Raw genomic sequence first — 14,606 nt, 5'->3', positions numbered from 1 at the left:
GTCTACTTTGTCTGCATTAAGCAGAATTCTTTGCTCTCTAAAACAAGACCAACCGCTTGTCAATACGATACTCCTAGGCTGAGATATTGGCTCGAAAACTTCTCCTCCCACAGGCCTCACGGCGCCTCGCATACACATTATTCACCATCCTTCTCGCCCCTAAGCCTTTTGGCTATCGGTTTTCGTCGCCGCTTGGAGTGCTGATAATTGATGTCACATGCCCAAATTTGGTACTCTTACTACACCATATAGTAACCAGTGTTGTAGTCGAGTCCGCACCCCCCGAGTCCGAGTCCGAGTCCGCGCCACCCGAGTCCGAGTCCGAGTCCACACCACTCGAGTCCGAGTTCGAGTCCAGTTTTGATAAAAAAAAAAAGGGGGGCACAGACCGACAAGGCCACTCACTTCTATCAAAGATCATGTACAATTGATCTTTGCTTCTATGTATGTGTTTGTTCAAAAATGGGGGGGGGGGTGTCTCCTGCCCCCTGGATCTGTCACTTGTTTGCATGAAATAGAAAGTACAGTAAAACTTGCATAAGTCGACACTTTTGTGACCAGCATATTTGTGTTGACTTAGGAAAATTTGTTGATTTATACAATGTATGTAATGACTTGAGCATCAACCAGTGACGATGACGGTCATGTTCAGCACTTCATGGTGACTGCGAAATCTTACTTACAGAAAGAAATATTTGCAGTGATACCCCATTCACACTAGGGACCCGATCTCACTACGCTCGTACTACGCTCTAAGAGCATGGTGGAAACGTGAGAACGCAGTATATGAACGTATATGGACATGGAGAGTGTGGCCAAACTTTGAACATGTTCAAAACAATCGTGGTGCGAGCGTGGCGGAAAGACAGCGCAGTACGGGCGTATTAGAGACGTGGAAGGTGTATTACCCACGTAACTCGAGCGTAGTACGAACTTAATGATCGTATCGCAAGCGTGTCGGGTGCGTGAAAATTGTCACCCCGTTCTCAGCACGATGTCAATACGTTTTCATCACGCTGTTACTACGTCCATGGAGATGTCTCTGCTACCTGACCACGCTCTCGCTATGACCATGGTGCGTCTCTAGCAAGCTCGACCCGTTCGTACTACGATTGTACTACGCCCAACACGCTCAGACCACGCCGTTGTGGCGTTCGCATTATGTGTTAGTTACGCTCAGATCACGTCCTGTGAACTTGGGGTATAACTTGGGGTGCTACCCTGGCCACCCCACCAGTTCAGTGTCCACTATGGATGAGGCAACACTACTCCATGCCATGTTTCTCGTAGAAGGACAACTCGAATTACTTGATTGCCAAGCCCTCATCATGCTGAGGAGGATGAGGAGGAGAAATAGAAGTCTTTTGGTGACATAGTTGTAGCATACTATTATACTAGCTATTATGGGTATAAAATCAGTAGAAAATAATCTTGATGTGAACAGCACAGCAGAACGAATGATGATATCTAGAACGCGGCGCGGTATTTATATGGTCGTTGCCAGCGCAGTCGGCGCCTGCCTAGAGCATGATTAAGTCGCACTAGGAGCGTGACTGGCACGCAGTTGAGGCGCGGTGAGCGTTGCTTAGGCGCAGTGCAAGCGTCGTTCGAACACAATGCGATCTGATTGGTCGCAATAAATACGCAGTGAGCGCAGTGCAAGCGTGATGCAGCGTGGTGTTGAGCGTGGTGAAAGCTTGTTGAGCGCAATGAGATCGGGGTAAAGACGCACTTAGATCGTAGTATCGACGTAATTAGATCATAGTATCGGCGCTGGGCCCGGCTGGGGCCCAATTGGCCACGCTCTCAACCACGCTCGGGCAAATTTTTGGAGCGTGGGGCGATCGTGATGAGCGTGGCTGTCTATTTATCTGTAAATGCTGATGCAGCTAAACTGAAAGATACTATCTGGTCTCTTGCCCGCGTAGATGTCACCCAAAATCAGGTCTCCATCTATCCTCCATCACAAACAATGCCTTCTTGGAGTGCAAGCAACGCTGTATGGACAGAGGAGAACATCCCAGAAAAGAACCTTGCATTCTTGGCTGTCCTGCCCTATCCTGTTACTGAGTATGCAACCGTTTATTCTGCGATGAGGAATTTCATGTCCATTGGCTCACAGCTGGTTCAAACAGAAATCCCAATGTATTGTGACGAAGGAGTATACTGTATCGTCAAGGCAATTCAATTGATGAGACCGCAGGAATTCAGCACTCTAGTCCCATGCTTGGGGACATTTCACTTGGTGAAAACTGTTTTGAAGTGCATTGGAAAAGCCCTCGGTGGAAGTGGAGCCGACATGACCTGGCTACAGGCCGGTGTCTTTGGTCCAGCCATTATTCAGAACTCAGTTCTCAAGGGAGGACACTACAGCCGCTGTCTTCAAGGCATGCAACTCCTTGCTCAAACGTTCCAGCGTCTACTCAAAGAATTATTTGCCGAGAGAGGTGTTGAGCGATATTCACAAGAGCTTGCTATCCTGACTGATCTCAAATCAAGTGTTACGAAGAAGAACGTCACTGACAGTCAGAAGTTGATGGCCAGTCTTACTGCAACTGCATCCACGAAGTTATTCGAAGATCTGAATACGTTCATCGCAACAGGGTCTGCTGTGAATGAGAACTTCAGATTCTGGGCTCAGTTTCCCCGCATGATGGCTGTGGTGCATGATCTGTTGAGAGCAGATCGTGAGGGGATATGGGAACTTCATCTTGATGCCGTCCAACGTGCTCTATACCTATTCACTGCCTTTGACTCGACCAACTATCTTTGCTGGTGCTCTGTCTACCTGAAAGACATGCGGCGTTTACCTCAAACTGCACCATCAGTGCATGTGAACTTCTCAAATGGGAACTTTTCCATCAAGGAGAACCCCGGCCGCTTCACTGCAGTCGGTGGTGACCAGAAGCTTGAACAAAGTATAAACCTATCATCTAAATGCAGTGACGGAATCATCGGGCATGCCAAGCAGAAGCAGTACGTTGCTCAATGGGACTTGATATACCATGAAATGATGGCAGTAAATGGATAAGGATGTACCTACTATTAGCTTCACTACTATTTGAATGGACTGCTTCAAGTAACACACGCATGCGATGTGGTTGCGATGTAAATACCTCCCTATGAGAGCCTATAACTGATTAGTTGCGTCATTTCTACAATCAGACCGTTTGTTCTATGTCAACAGCTACTGTCAAGCTTGGTAGACTGGGTTCGTGGGTCCATTGTTTAACAATGTTTGTACTGCCGTAGGGTCTAGCAGCATGCTTAGAGCGTGCTAGCGTCTACTCTACTTGGACTAGCGCGTCTAACAGGGAAAACTTGTTAATGTGGACGAGTTATATATAGCTCCTTGGATCTTGGATGAGAGACGCTGCCGCCGGTAAAATCGATGGGAAATTGGGACGGTGAGGGACGTGGAAAATATAACTAGTCCCGCCGGACTAACTGCTATGGGAATCTACTAGTCCTTCTGATTTTTTACTAGTCTCGGACTAACGGACTAGCGTTAGTGTCGAACCCTGGGTAATGGGATTCATACCTTCACACCAAATCTGAAAAATGTATGGTCTGTATGCTTGTGATGTTTGATAATTGTGAATGGTCCCTCGATCTGTGCATAGGGTTACCACAGTTTACACTTCATACTAGGTTTGATTAAACTTTGATTTTTATTCAAGTGCTGTGTTAAGGCTTACCTCTCCGAGACATTTTTTAGGAGTCATTTTCGTGTTGGCACGTTGTTCAGCATCTGAGCCATGAGCACAGCCTTCAGCTGTAAAAGAAATAAAGAATGTGTGCGTGGGTGCATGCGTATAGTGCTGGGATTGGGTCCAACTTTTATTTTCAAACATCGGTTCGATAAACCATGAATTGATTGCGCAATTATGATATAATAATAAGTCAAATAAGTCAAAACCCAGAAAATATTGTACCGAATCTAACGTTTAATATTTATAACCAGTGATGCAAAGTATAGGAAATGACTGACAAAACTTGGAGACAATTAACATATAGCTATTCCTTTACAACTGTCTGCTGTTGATCTTCGTGGCATTCAAAATAAAATGACATGCATGTAAGTACATGATATAATACATACCGTTAATATTATCTCTGCCATACAGTCAAGCTTTATCCAGCTGCATGAACAGATGAGAATACAACCCGTGACAAACATGACGACATCTCAGCCATTTATAGCTCGCAATTATTTGCAGCAAGTACAACAATGTGCTCGGCAGCCTTACATCCACGCTTACCATCCGTCTCCCGGTACTTGCAGCCGTCCAGCACTTTTAGCTTATCGTCAAAAAACAGCATCTCCGCAACAACCATGAGTATGTCGCGTGACCACAGCCCAGCAGTTGCCTCCTGGAAGAACTCCACCCTCTTCTGTTCATCCCACACATCGTACTGCTCAATCATGTCCCAAATAACTGGAAGTTGACACAAAGATTTCATGCATTACTACATTTTATGTTATATTTTACATTACACATTATTATTGTCTTTTATTTTATACATTATTTTCCATACTTTATGTGGAAAATTAATTACAAATTGTCGTACCGAGTGAAATGTTGACAGTTGTATTTTCTTATTAAAAGACTGTTACAGAAGAGAAGTTAAAAGTTATGTGATATGCAAGCTTGTTAATATTTATTTTATTTTATTTCCTCCAGATTAGACATATTAGATAGATGGACAACTACATTTTTTTTTTATAACAGAGTTGCTTCTTGCATATACAAGTGGCAACTGACAAGCTGAAAAGTGCGTATTGAAAAGTGTGTGTTGAATACAAACAATACAAGATAACAAACTTAATGATATATTGCTAGCTCATGGACAGCTTGTGTGGTGTATATTTAGACCAATTCTGTCACATTTAGATCATAGTTAATTGGCGAGTTGGATTGAGGTTGGATGGTGTGTGTCATGGAACAAGACACTATGACGTATTTTATGACAATTACCAACATACATTTGGTATAAATTGGATCACTGGGCATCGTCTAGTAAAAGATGTCTGTATAAGTGTAGTGAATATTTCAGCATAATTATTTAGAACATGAAATTACATTACTTCTGATGATGATTTCCCAGTTGTTCCCAAACATTTTTCGTATTTGAAATACTGCATAAACCACCATTAACTTTGTTTACGAATACGTCACCTCGGAAGGAGACTACTGCTTCATCCCAGTCCACGTTTATGCACTGGCAGTCCTCAGTGTCACAGAAGCAGTCCATCCAATCACTCATATCCTTCGACTCTTTCAACCAACACTGTCGCAGAAACTCTGCTACCTGCAGCATTGAAATGAAGTGTTTACCAACTCCAGTTAGTGTGGTTCAAAGAAGGGAATGATGGCTTCAAGCCATTTATTTTAATTGCAGCCTAGACAAGAACAGGTCTACAATATTCTCTTTTTAAGCTTCATTGCATTTCACTGTATTTGTTGTAAAGTTGTGTATTCCCCAATTACTGACAAATAAAGAAATACTTTGTAGTCCTAGGTATTTAAATAAAGGTAAATAAAGGTTTTACTTTGCAATATTTCAATACTTCAGACGTACAGGGAATTGGCTAGAAAAGTCATCACAATACAGTTAAGCTATGAAAACGTTTCTGGAAAATAAATGCATATGCTGTTAAAGTTAGTTAACCCACACAAGTCGATATATACAAGTTACAACATGCAGAAATGCATATTATCAGTACATCTGTGAGCATATTCTACAGCAAAGAGATTGTAATGTATTGTTCTATGTAAATGTGATGAGAGCACAGAACATATGAATAATTATAACTCCCATGTATCCAATTTCAACGTGCACGAGTTCTTATACTTGAGTATACAGATAGTGATGGTAATAACTAGAGTGAACAAAAACTAAATGTATTTTCAATCACTCCTGGTAATATATGTATAGGTGAAGTTGACTATATATTATGTAGGACCATCACGCCACAGAGAAATTTAATTAAATACAAATGTAGAACAAATTGTGGAAATCAACCTCTTTGTGTGCCATTACTCTCAGCATTCCCACGATAGCACCCTCTACTGACAACTCCAAGTTTACAAAGGGAAGAACATCCGGCAAGACCGTCAGCACTGCTTCACACTCTGCCAGCGCCCTCTGCTGGTTTCCGTCCAACTGAATGAGTCCAGCGAGTAAACCGCCAAAATACAGATGAACCTCTCCATCTACAACAGTCAACACGTCAACAGTAAGTATAACGAGCAGAAAAAGATATCAAATCCATTTGAAACTGTAGCGTCTCTAATGCTAGCCGCACACTATACGACCCGAGCGGGATCGAGAGGCTTACGTCTGGATCGAGAGGCCTTGCGTCTGGCTATCGACTGGTTTGACACGATCGGGAGGTCATTTTGGGCCGATTCGAATTTTGAATCGGGAGCGGAGCGAGTCGTATAGTGTGCGAGGGTATACGACGCGACTCGGATAGTGTGCGTGGCCATCCGACCTGCCGCCGAGCGCTGAAGAAAATTAACCAATCACAGAGCAGCGCCATGGAAACCACATTCAGTCAAAATGGCGGGGAAACACTCCCGACCCTTAGTACACGCTAAATCCGCTTGGAACGCCACGAGAGCGCCATGGTTAGCGCCGACTTTAAGTCGTACAGTGTGCGGGGGCCTCCCGATCGATCGGCTGCCGAGCGTATGGTGTGCGAGGGCTTACGACTGCGGCCCAAGCAAAATCTTATAGTGTGCGTCTAGCATTACATATACGCGATTGTCGTTGTTCACAAATTTGCTACGGCGGCATTCTAAATTCTGGTAGAATATTGTCATCCAATCACAGCTCACTCTGCTTGCATATGGGCCAGGTCTCTCTACCTGTGCAGGTGGCCGAATGCTGCGTATATATATATACATGGCGCATAAACAAGGTTACATCCCCACCATCTCACCTGTGCCATTAGATTTATGTGCACTCATGCATGCCAGCTCATACGTTTTTGCTTATGAGCACTTACACTAAGTGCAATAAATGAATTATTCTGACTGAGGACTACGGTATTCGTGTATTCAAGTACATTTGATCCAAAAAATGTACCCAATCCAGTTAAAAGCTGTATAAAGATTATAAGATTCGTTCTCACGTAGACTTACCTTCATATGCACCCAGCCACATGGTGATGGCATACGCCAGGGATTCAGAATCATCGCCAATATCTTCAGTCAGACCGACCAAGAATTCAGCCCACAGGAGTGATGAAGGTTTCCACTGATTGAGAATATTGTGCAGCACTGGAACAGAAATCAATAGCTTCCTTTTTTAAGCACAATATGATGAGGAATTTATTTCCTCGATTCAATAAAACTTGTATATTTTTCTTGTCAGATGTAAAACGTGTATTACATGAACAGATAACAAAGCAATGTCAAATTTCAACCTACAGTAAATTTAAACCCCTTCCGCATTTACCTATTGTTGTGATTGATTCATCACATGTTTCCATGATGTTCAGTCCAATCACCAGCTCAATAACATTCGCAGCTGGCCAACCAGTGATGTTATAATCTAGGAAAAACAGATGATACAATCAAATGTGACACCATATAATATATTTAATTCAAACCTAAATGTTTAAATGCACATAGCACATTACACAAATGAGTGTTTTTCCATTCTACTACTAGTTATTCCGAAAACTGTTTTACCCACTGTGGCACGCTTGTATTATGGTGTGTATATAAGATTGTAACTATTGTAAATAAAAGGAATTTGGTTGATGGATACTATTATAAAACAGTTGCATTACACATCTATTACAACTCCCTTCCATTTATAAAGCTTGCAACTGGTTGGCAAACCTTTGATTTGATCAAAAAAGGATGTCAGCGCTAAAAACTGTGCGCGGTTGTTCTTGATTTCATGATCTTCTTCTTCCTCTTCATCGTCTTCTTCTTCTGTTTCTTCTCCTTCTTCTTCAGCATCATCATCATCATCCTCATCACTGTGTCTGTCTAGTTCAGATGCTACCTCTTCTTGAATAAAGAATAACAATATCAGGAACCATAACTACCATGGTCGTTAGCAAGGCTGTAACTTCAATAAATAAAAATGTAGTTATTATTAATAAAACATATATAACGTTATCACGTTTTACATTTTGCAACAGCTAAAATACTAAACCTAGAAAATCATCAAACGCAGCTGCCATATCCCAGAAATGTGCCAAGACTTATTCTCGGCTTTCCTACCTTCTTCCTCATTATCCTCATCGTCTTCACTGTCTGTGTCTGATGTGGAGGATGAAAAGGAATTCACTGCATCTGCATCAAATTAATATAACATGAATCACCCACATTGTTGAATATGATCATTTATTAAATTTGGTTGAATTGTGCTTCTAGCAAAATCACTCTTTTTGACGTTGCATGCACCGCTGTGAAATTCTAAGATTGTCAAGGAAGGTAAAATTTTCCTAAATTGCCAAATTATTTTCTTTTGACTGACCTGGGTCAAATCCAATCTCCTCTTTACAGGTCTCCCACTTGTCAAGGACAGCTTCTAAAGCAATAAACTTGTCTGGTAGATCATCTTTAGGCTGGTTAAATGGGTCTTGAAATTCCTAAGTGTTTACAATATTTAAGTGATTAATTCTTAATATATATACATTCCCATGGTATGTAGACAAGTAATTAATATATACTGGTTATGAAGCACAAATGATTTATACACATTGAATTCAAACAGTGAAGTTAGCACCTCAAAACCTAAGCATAACTATCTCCTCTGCTCTATAATTTTTTTTTCTAGATGTGAAGTACCATACAAGCATTACTAAACATCCAAATGCATGACAATTGTTGAAAATTATAAAAATTTGATGATTAATTACATTTACATCATATAACGAATTCAATTCACGTATACCTCACATGATTTCGGTTTTAGATTCAGACTTGTCATCAGCTCACTCATCTTGTGCACATCGATTTGAGGCTCCATCCCACATTTAATAATATTGCTAGTCAGGCCAGTACATGCAAGTGGAGCTTTCTTTTGTGGGCAGTTGTTCCTTTTACCTTGAACTCCAGTTGGTTCCTGGTTTTCTTTTAGTGCATCACCTGTGGATGCCCATTGCACGCAGTTAGTTGTATGACTATGATCGTTTCTCTCTCAGACATCCCCGAAGGAAAATAGGTAGAGAACCTCGATGCTCCCCTCTCTGTGCCTGTGTGTTCGTGTGCGTGCGTGCACACACACGCGCGCGCGCGCACACACACGCACGCGCGCGCGCGCACACACACGCACGCGCGCGCACACACGCACGCACGCACAAACGCACGCACACACACACACATAGTAATATATATTGTATAGTATGTACACTAGTTTATATACATGTACATAGTGTGTGTGCATGTGCACGTGCATGTCTGTCTTGTCTGTCTGTCTGTCTCTCCCTCTCTCCACACCTCTCTCTCCCTCACCTCCTTCTTTTTCTCTTTCTTTCGATTTTTCATATTACCCACAATGCAACGCCGCCGGCCATGACAATTACAGAAACCAGCTCAGGCATGGTACAAGTACATTGAGCAACGCACTGTTCTCTGCTCATTTTATTCGCCTATTAAGTAAATCCATCACAACGCCGCTCTCCTGCGGTGTTGTCAACTGCAGCAATCGGTATCAGAGAGCCACACAGCTTTTTTAGGCTGCCTAGCGTGATCACAACACAAGGTAAAGGGACGAGAGACAAGGCGGACCACAGACGCTTGGAGCATTTTCAATAAAAAAGAAATGCTGAATAAACACGAAATGTATTTACTACCAATGTCTTAATGTTTCTCTACTCTCTTTCGCCTAGTATTGCCGATAATTACCTGTAAATGCCGGTCAAATGCTCCTCTGCAACACACAGGTACACCGCATGCACGGCGCACGCCGCTACACATTTACACTTATACACATATATCGCCGGCATCCAGTAGGCAGCTGTTTGAGTGGGGGTGGTGATTTCTCTTGCACGTGCAGCATACTCTACATAAAATAGCACCGAGGCAACATGTGAACAGAATTCACCAAGCCCGGCTTTACAATTACAGTGTGCTGACATGATGCCTGTCCCATTTATCTCATCGTGATCCATGCACGGATAGAAAGATGGTATAATCAGAGACTGAGAGTGCATAACACGTGCTCGGATAACGTAGATGGGACTCTCACTGTTCACCCATATACACCACTAACCCAACAGCAGAACAGTCGATCGTGGGCATCCAGGCTTTTGTGGTTCTGAAAGTCCTTGAGAGTATAAAATGGACTCAGCTAGAATGCTAGGTAGTCAATTCACGAGATCCTAATCAGTACGTGATGGGCACAAGTTGTGGTCCTCGCTCCATTCTCGTACGGGTGTCGATTCCCAATGCATGCAATTTTCTCGAGATAGCGTGCTTTGGCTACGTTGTCTAGTGAATCAAAGTACTTGTCCATACTACGTACACTACAGACAGCCGACAAACGTGCATACACTAGCTATTATAAAAAGCTGCATTTGATAGCTAGAGTAGATGCAGTAAAATCGGTGAAATTTCTGAACTCTCACAATGTAAACAAACTCAAGTCTATGAACATAATATGTGTTGCGTGCAATCTTCCGATCTGCTCAATCTACGAATCTGCCGACTGTGTGGCAGCCTCCTTGAACTGTAGCACCTAAAACCCACGCTGATAAACCTGTCTGGTAAATCGGGATCCTCTTACTTCTAATATCTATTGCAATAATAACACTATATAGCCAATGTAAAATCGGTTGATTGTGCAGAGCGGCACATTACACGCGACACGTGTTCGCTCTTTTTGTAACCGGTATGACCGGCGGCCCGGGATTGTAGGTAATATTGCTAATTTTAGACCAAGTCGCGGAACCCTCTATACTTACACAAGAGTTTTCCTTTGGCACCACTCTCAATGTCAGCATTCTTTTCCAATATACCACATGGACCAACTTCCACAATACCATCACAACCTTTCTGGTTGTTTTCTTGGCTATTTGATGTCACATGCTGATTTGCTCTGATTGGGAGTGTTTCTCCTTCATGTCTAAACCAACAGTGATCGCCGTGAAAGCAGGTTCCTTTTCGAAAAAATTTACAAATCTGCAAACAGAAATCTAGTTAAAACACAAACCCGGATACACAGACGCACACACATGCACTCATGCGCCAGGGTAAAAAATACACGGGAGCGATAAGCGATTCGCTCTTCAAACCTCTGAAATGACTCCCGTGAGGCTCAAAATAGCTCCAGTAAAATTTTTGACGAGAGCTATTTTTTCCACAGACCTTTGAAAGAGCTCCCATTAAAAAAAAAAAATTCCCTGTCATGCACGTGCGTGTACGCGTACACGCATGTGCACACACATACACACACCAATTAAATAGAATTCAACAATGGTCCAATTGGATTTACATAATGCAGATGTCAGTACAATAAATCAATGTATAAGGTCACTCAATGGAAATTCCAAAAGTATTCTATATAGAGATATGCATGTTTTATCAAGGTAATTAACACTGTATCAGGCTTTCATTTTTAAGGGGCGCGATCGCGCTCGCGCTCCACCGCGCACCATAAATTGTGCCATGGTGCGTGCATCATCGCGCCTCATAAAAGTGGTTGAAATCGCGCACCAAAAGTCTGTGTATTATGTTGAAATAGCGCTCCATTTTACAGGGATGAGAATCTTCCGCGGATCCGCGGAAATCCGCGGATTTCACAGTCCCAGGGTCGATTTTGTGAAACGTCTAAATCCGTTGAGAGAAAATGTTAGGGGGGTTAGAATGTACAAATTTTGATTTTACAGTCCAACAGCCTACTAACAGTACCTTCATTTAATAACATTGTAATATAGTTTGCTTTACAATATAGACACGGCTTAGTTCACTGTTTGAGATTGTCAGACGTTGGCCAGTGTGTGCGTTTATTTGACGCTGCAAGTGTGTGTGTGTGTGTATGCTGCGCGTGCTACGCAGGCCGTACTTGTATATAGTACGGCCCCCGATCGATCGATCGTGTACATCAAAAGCCGCCGCGTCACGCGTGGCCTTGAGGCTATTTTCCCTGTCCATAGAGTTGTCAATGTTGCAATGGATCGCGAGCCCTGACTGGAGTATCTATTCTAGCCCAACTCTAGTTTCAGTAGCCAATGAGAATGCAACTTTCATACACCCTTCGTCGATTCTTAAAACAATGGCAGACCTTTTAAGGGTGTGATTTTTAGTGGAGCTCTCCATCATGCCTCTTAAGGGTGTGATTTTTTAATGGAGTCTCCATAATGCCTCTTAAGGGTGTGATTATGGAGCGTGAAAGTCCCCTATGGTGTTCTAGGGGAGTCATTAGTAGTCCTCTGTACTTTTCAAATCTGAAAGCCTGCTGTATACCTATCACTTAAATGGAATACCAAAAGTGGCCATAAAAAGGTTATAACCTCTAAACAGGTGACTACCAACAGGGCTTTAACTGTATATAATGTGCTTGCAATAACATATTATTTATAAGGGTTTACTTATAATTCTTACCGGCACATCCGCAGGCATGTGTGAGTAGTTACATGAGAGGCCCTTTCTGCAACTTCCACGTAAATAATACCTGCAGTGTTCTGAACCTTGGGCCGCATGCCCAGTTCCCATTCTCGTGCTCTGCATGACTTTATGTCAAGTCAGTAGCGTGCTGCCTCTGAAGGAAACACAAACACAATTACATCGCTGATGCATATATATGGTCGTAAGATAACATATCAGGGTTCTCCAAAAGCACTTATAGCCTGGCGGCCCGCCAGGCTATCGTCGAGCCCCGCCTCCTAAAATGCACCCGCCACTCTAAATTCATAGCCGCCATGCTAAAATTAGCTAAAAAATGCTAAACTGGACTAGTAAGGCCAGGCTCCGCCATGCTATAATGAAAAAGCTCGGAGAACCCTGCATATATATACAGGAGTCTATCAATATATTGATAGACTCCTGATATATATATATATATATATATAGTCCCTCACTTTGCAGCAGCAGTGTTGAGCTATTCCATGGCAGTGTTTCCCCTGGCCAAAAAGGTCTGTGAAGTGGTAATTTCCTTTTGATGTGTATGCACGTTTCGAGGTCATAGCAAAGCGAGCACCGCAGGTGCTTACCCAGCTAGGGGGATACAGGGGCATGCCCTCTAAATAATTTGTGAAAAAATGTTGCAATTTGGTGCATTCTAAGCACTGTTCTATGGAAGAACAGTGATTTTCGTCAGCGAGGCGGTGTTTTGGACAAATTTGTGTGTGGCGGCTGAGAATTTGAGCAAGGCGACCCGCCTCACTCGTGTCACTGCAGGGAAAAATCTGCATAGTATACTCTGTACTGACAGTTAACATGCATGTTCATGGTTTTGATATAGGACTGGTAGAGCTCACTGGGTCAATAACACCCGAGTCTGTTAGAACTACACGTCTACGTAATTTGGTTCAAAAATGGTCAGATAAGAACAAACGCACGCACGCACACAAACACCCCGTCCAGGTGTCACGGAACGATTTTTGAAGTGGGGGTGCTCAATTTGTTACGATCCAGTAGAGCGATTTTGTGATAGCGCCTGTGCGCACGCCAAGCATGTGCAGGGGTTGGGTTCGGGAGCTCTAGCACTAAGTAATAAAACGAGAGACGTAATAATTTAATTTTAATTCTCACGTAATTTTATGTGGCATCAAAAACGTGGGGGTGCTCGAGCCCCCTTAGCCCCCCCGTTCCGCAGGCACTGCCAACACACGCACGCACGCACGCACGCACGCACGCACGCACGCACGCACGCACGCACACACACAACTTGGAGTAATCATTCTGACGTCAGAATGATTACTCGATCCAAGCACATACGTAGTCGTAGAGCTGCCAGTATGGCAGTAATGCTAGTAATAGTAATGCAATGGTACTTGGTAGCTCTAACACTAACACTAACAGGCAGAGTAAGACGGGCTGCATGATTACTCACAGGACTATCTTACTACTTAGTAATACTAGTAATACTAATAGTATCATACAGCTTACGCCTTACGGGTAATATAAATACGTCTTTAGCCTGATCTACTAAGAATTCGTAGAGCTGTAGGTAACCGTATGTATAGTGAGTATAGCATTAGCTGGACTACGCTACGAGATTGAAAGGCAATACACACGCCTAACGTCTAACGGCTTTAGCATTTGCCATTTATAACGCGGGTTATATGAGGGCTATATTAAAATTCAAATAAATAAAACTATGTCATTGCCATAACGGCGAATGGTATTATCTGTAAATGTCTCACAATCTTCCGTTTGACGTAGACGTCTGACGTTGACCCTGACAAATCTCAGTACTTTTTGCAGAACCAAAATCCGAAACTATCTCTCCCGCTCTTTGGTTTTGTTATTTACTGACGGAAAATAGACTGTCTCCGTAAGTCGTTACTCTTTCAACTTACCACCGTTACTAATGACGAATATCTATTCAACCAATCATTGTCGGGTGGCCACGGCACAGGGACGAGTGGAGTTCGTCTACATCTCACTGGGAGACTGCCGACTTGTTTATTCTTG

The 14,606-nt window shown here is 42.8% G+C and overlaps 1 protein-coding gene across 2 annotated transcripts in view; it reads right to left on the bottom strand.

Annotated features, from left to right (window-relative positions):
• Window positions 1-14,439, bottom strand: part of LOC106810377 — a gene marked incomplete in the record, with an annotated part of 22,765 nt that extends 8,326 nt beyond the window's left edge. The window contains 13 exon segments of one of the 2 annotated variants that reach the window (XM_014813698.1): window positions 3,699-3,775; window positions 4,263-4,439; window positions 5,181-5,313; window positions 6,028-6,218; window positions 7,152-7,289; window positions 7,468-7,563; window positions 7,857-8,030; window positions 8,247-8,318; window positions 8,503-8,617; window positions 8,923-9,116; window positions 10,934-11,150; window positions 12,573-12,729; window positions 14,336-14,439. In XM_014813698.1, the coding sequence (XP_014669184.1) occupies window positions 3,699-3,775; window positions 4,263-4,439; window positions 5,181-5,313; window positions 6,028-6,218; window positions 7,152-7,289; window positions 7,468-7,563; window positions 7,857-8,030; window positions 8,247-8,318; window positions 8,503-8,617; window positions 8,923-9,116; window positions 10,934-11,150; window positions 12,573-12,698 (1,710 nt within the window). 2 annotated transcript variants of the gene reach the window in all.
• Between the last annotated feature and the right edge of the window lie 167 nt (window positions 14,440-14,606).

Source organism: Priapulus caudatus, unplaced genomic scaffold (assembly GCF_000485595.1).
Source record: "Priapulus caudatus unplaced genomic scaffold, Priapulus_caudatus-5.0.1 Scaffold436, whole genome shotgun sequence".
Taxonomy (NCBI): Eukaryota; Metazoa; Priapulida; class Priapulimorpha; order Priapulimorphida; family Priapulidae; genus Priapulus; species Priapulus caudatus.
This window is presented reverse-complemented; position numbering and strand designations above follow the sequence as displayed.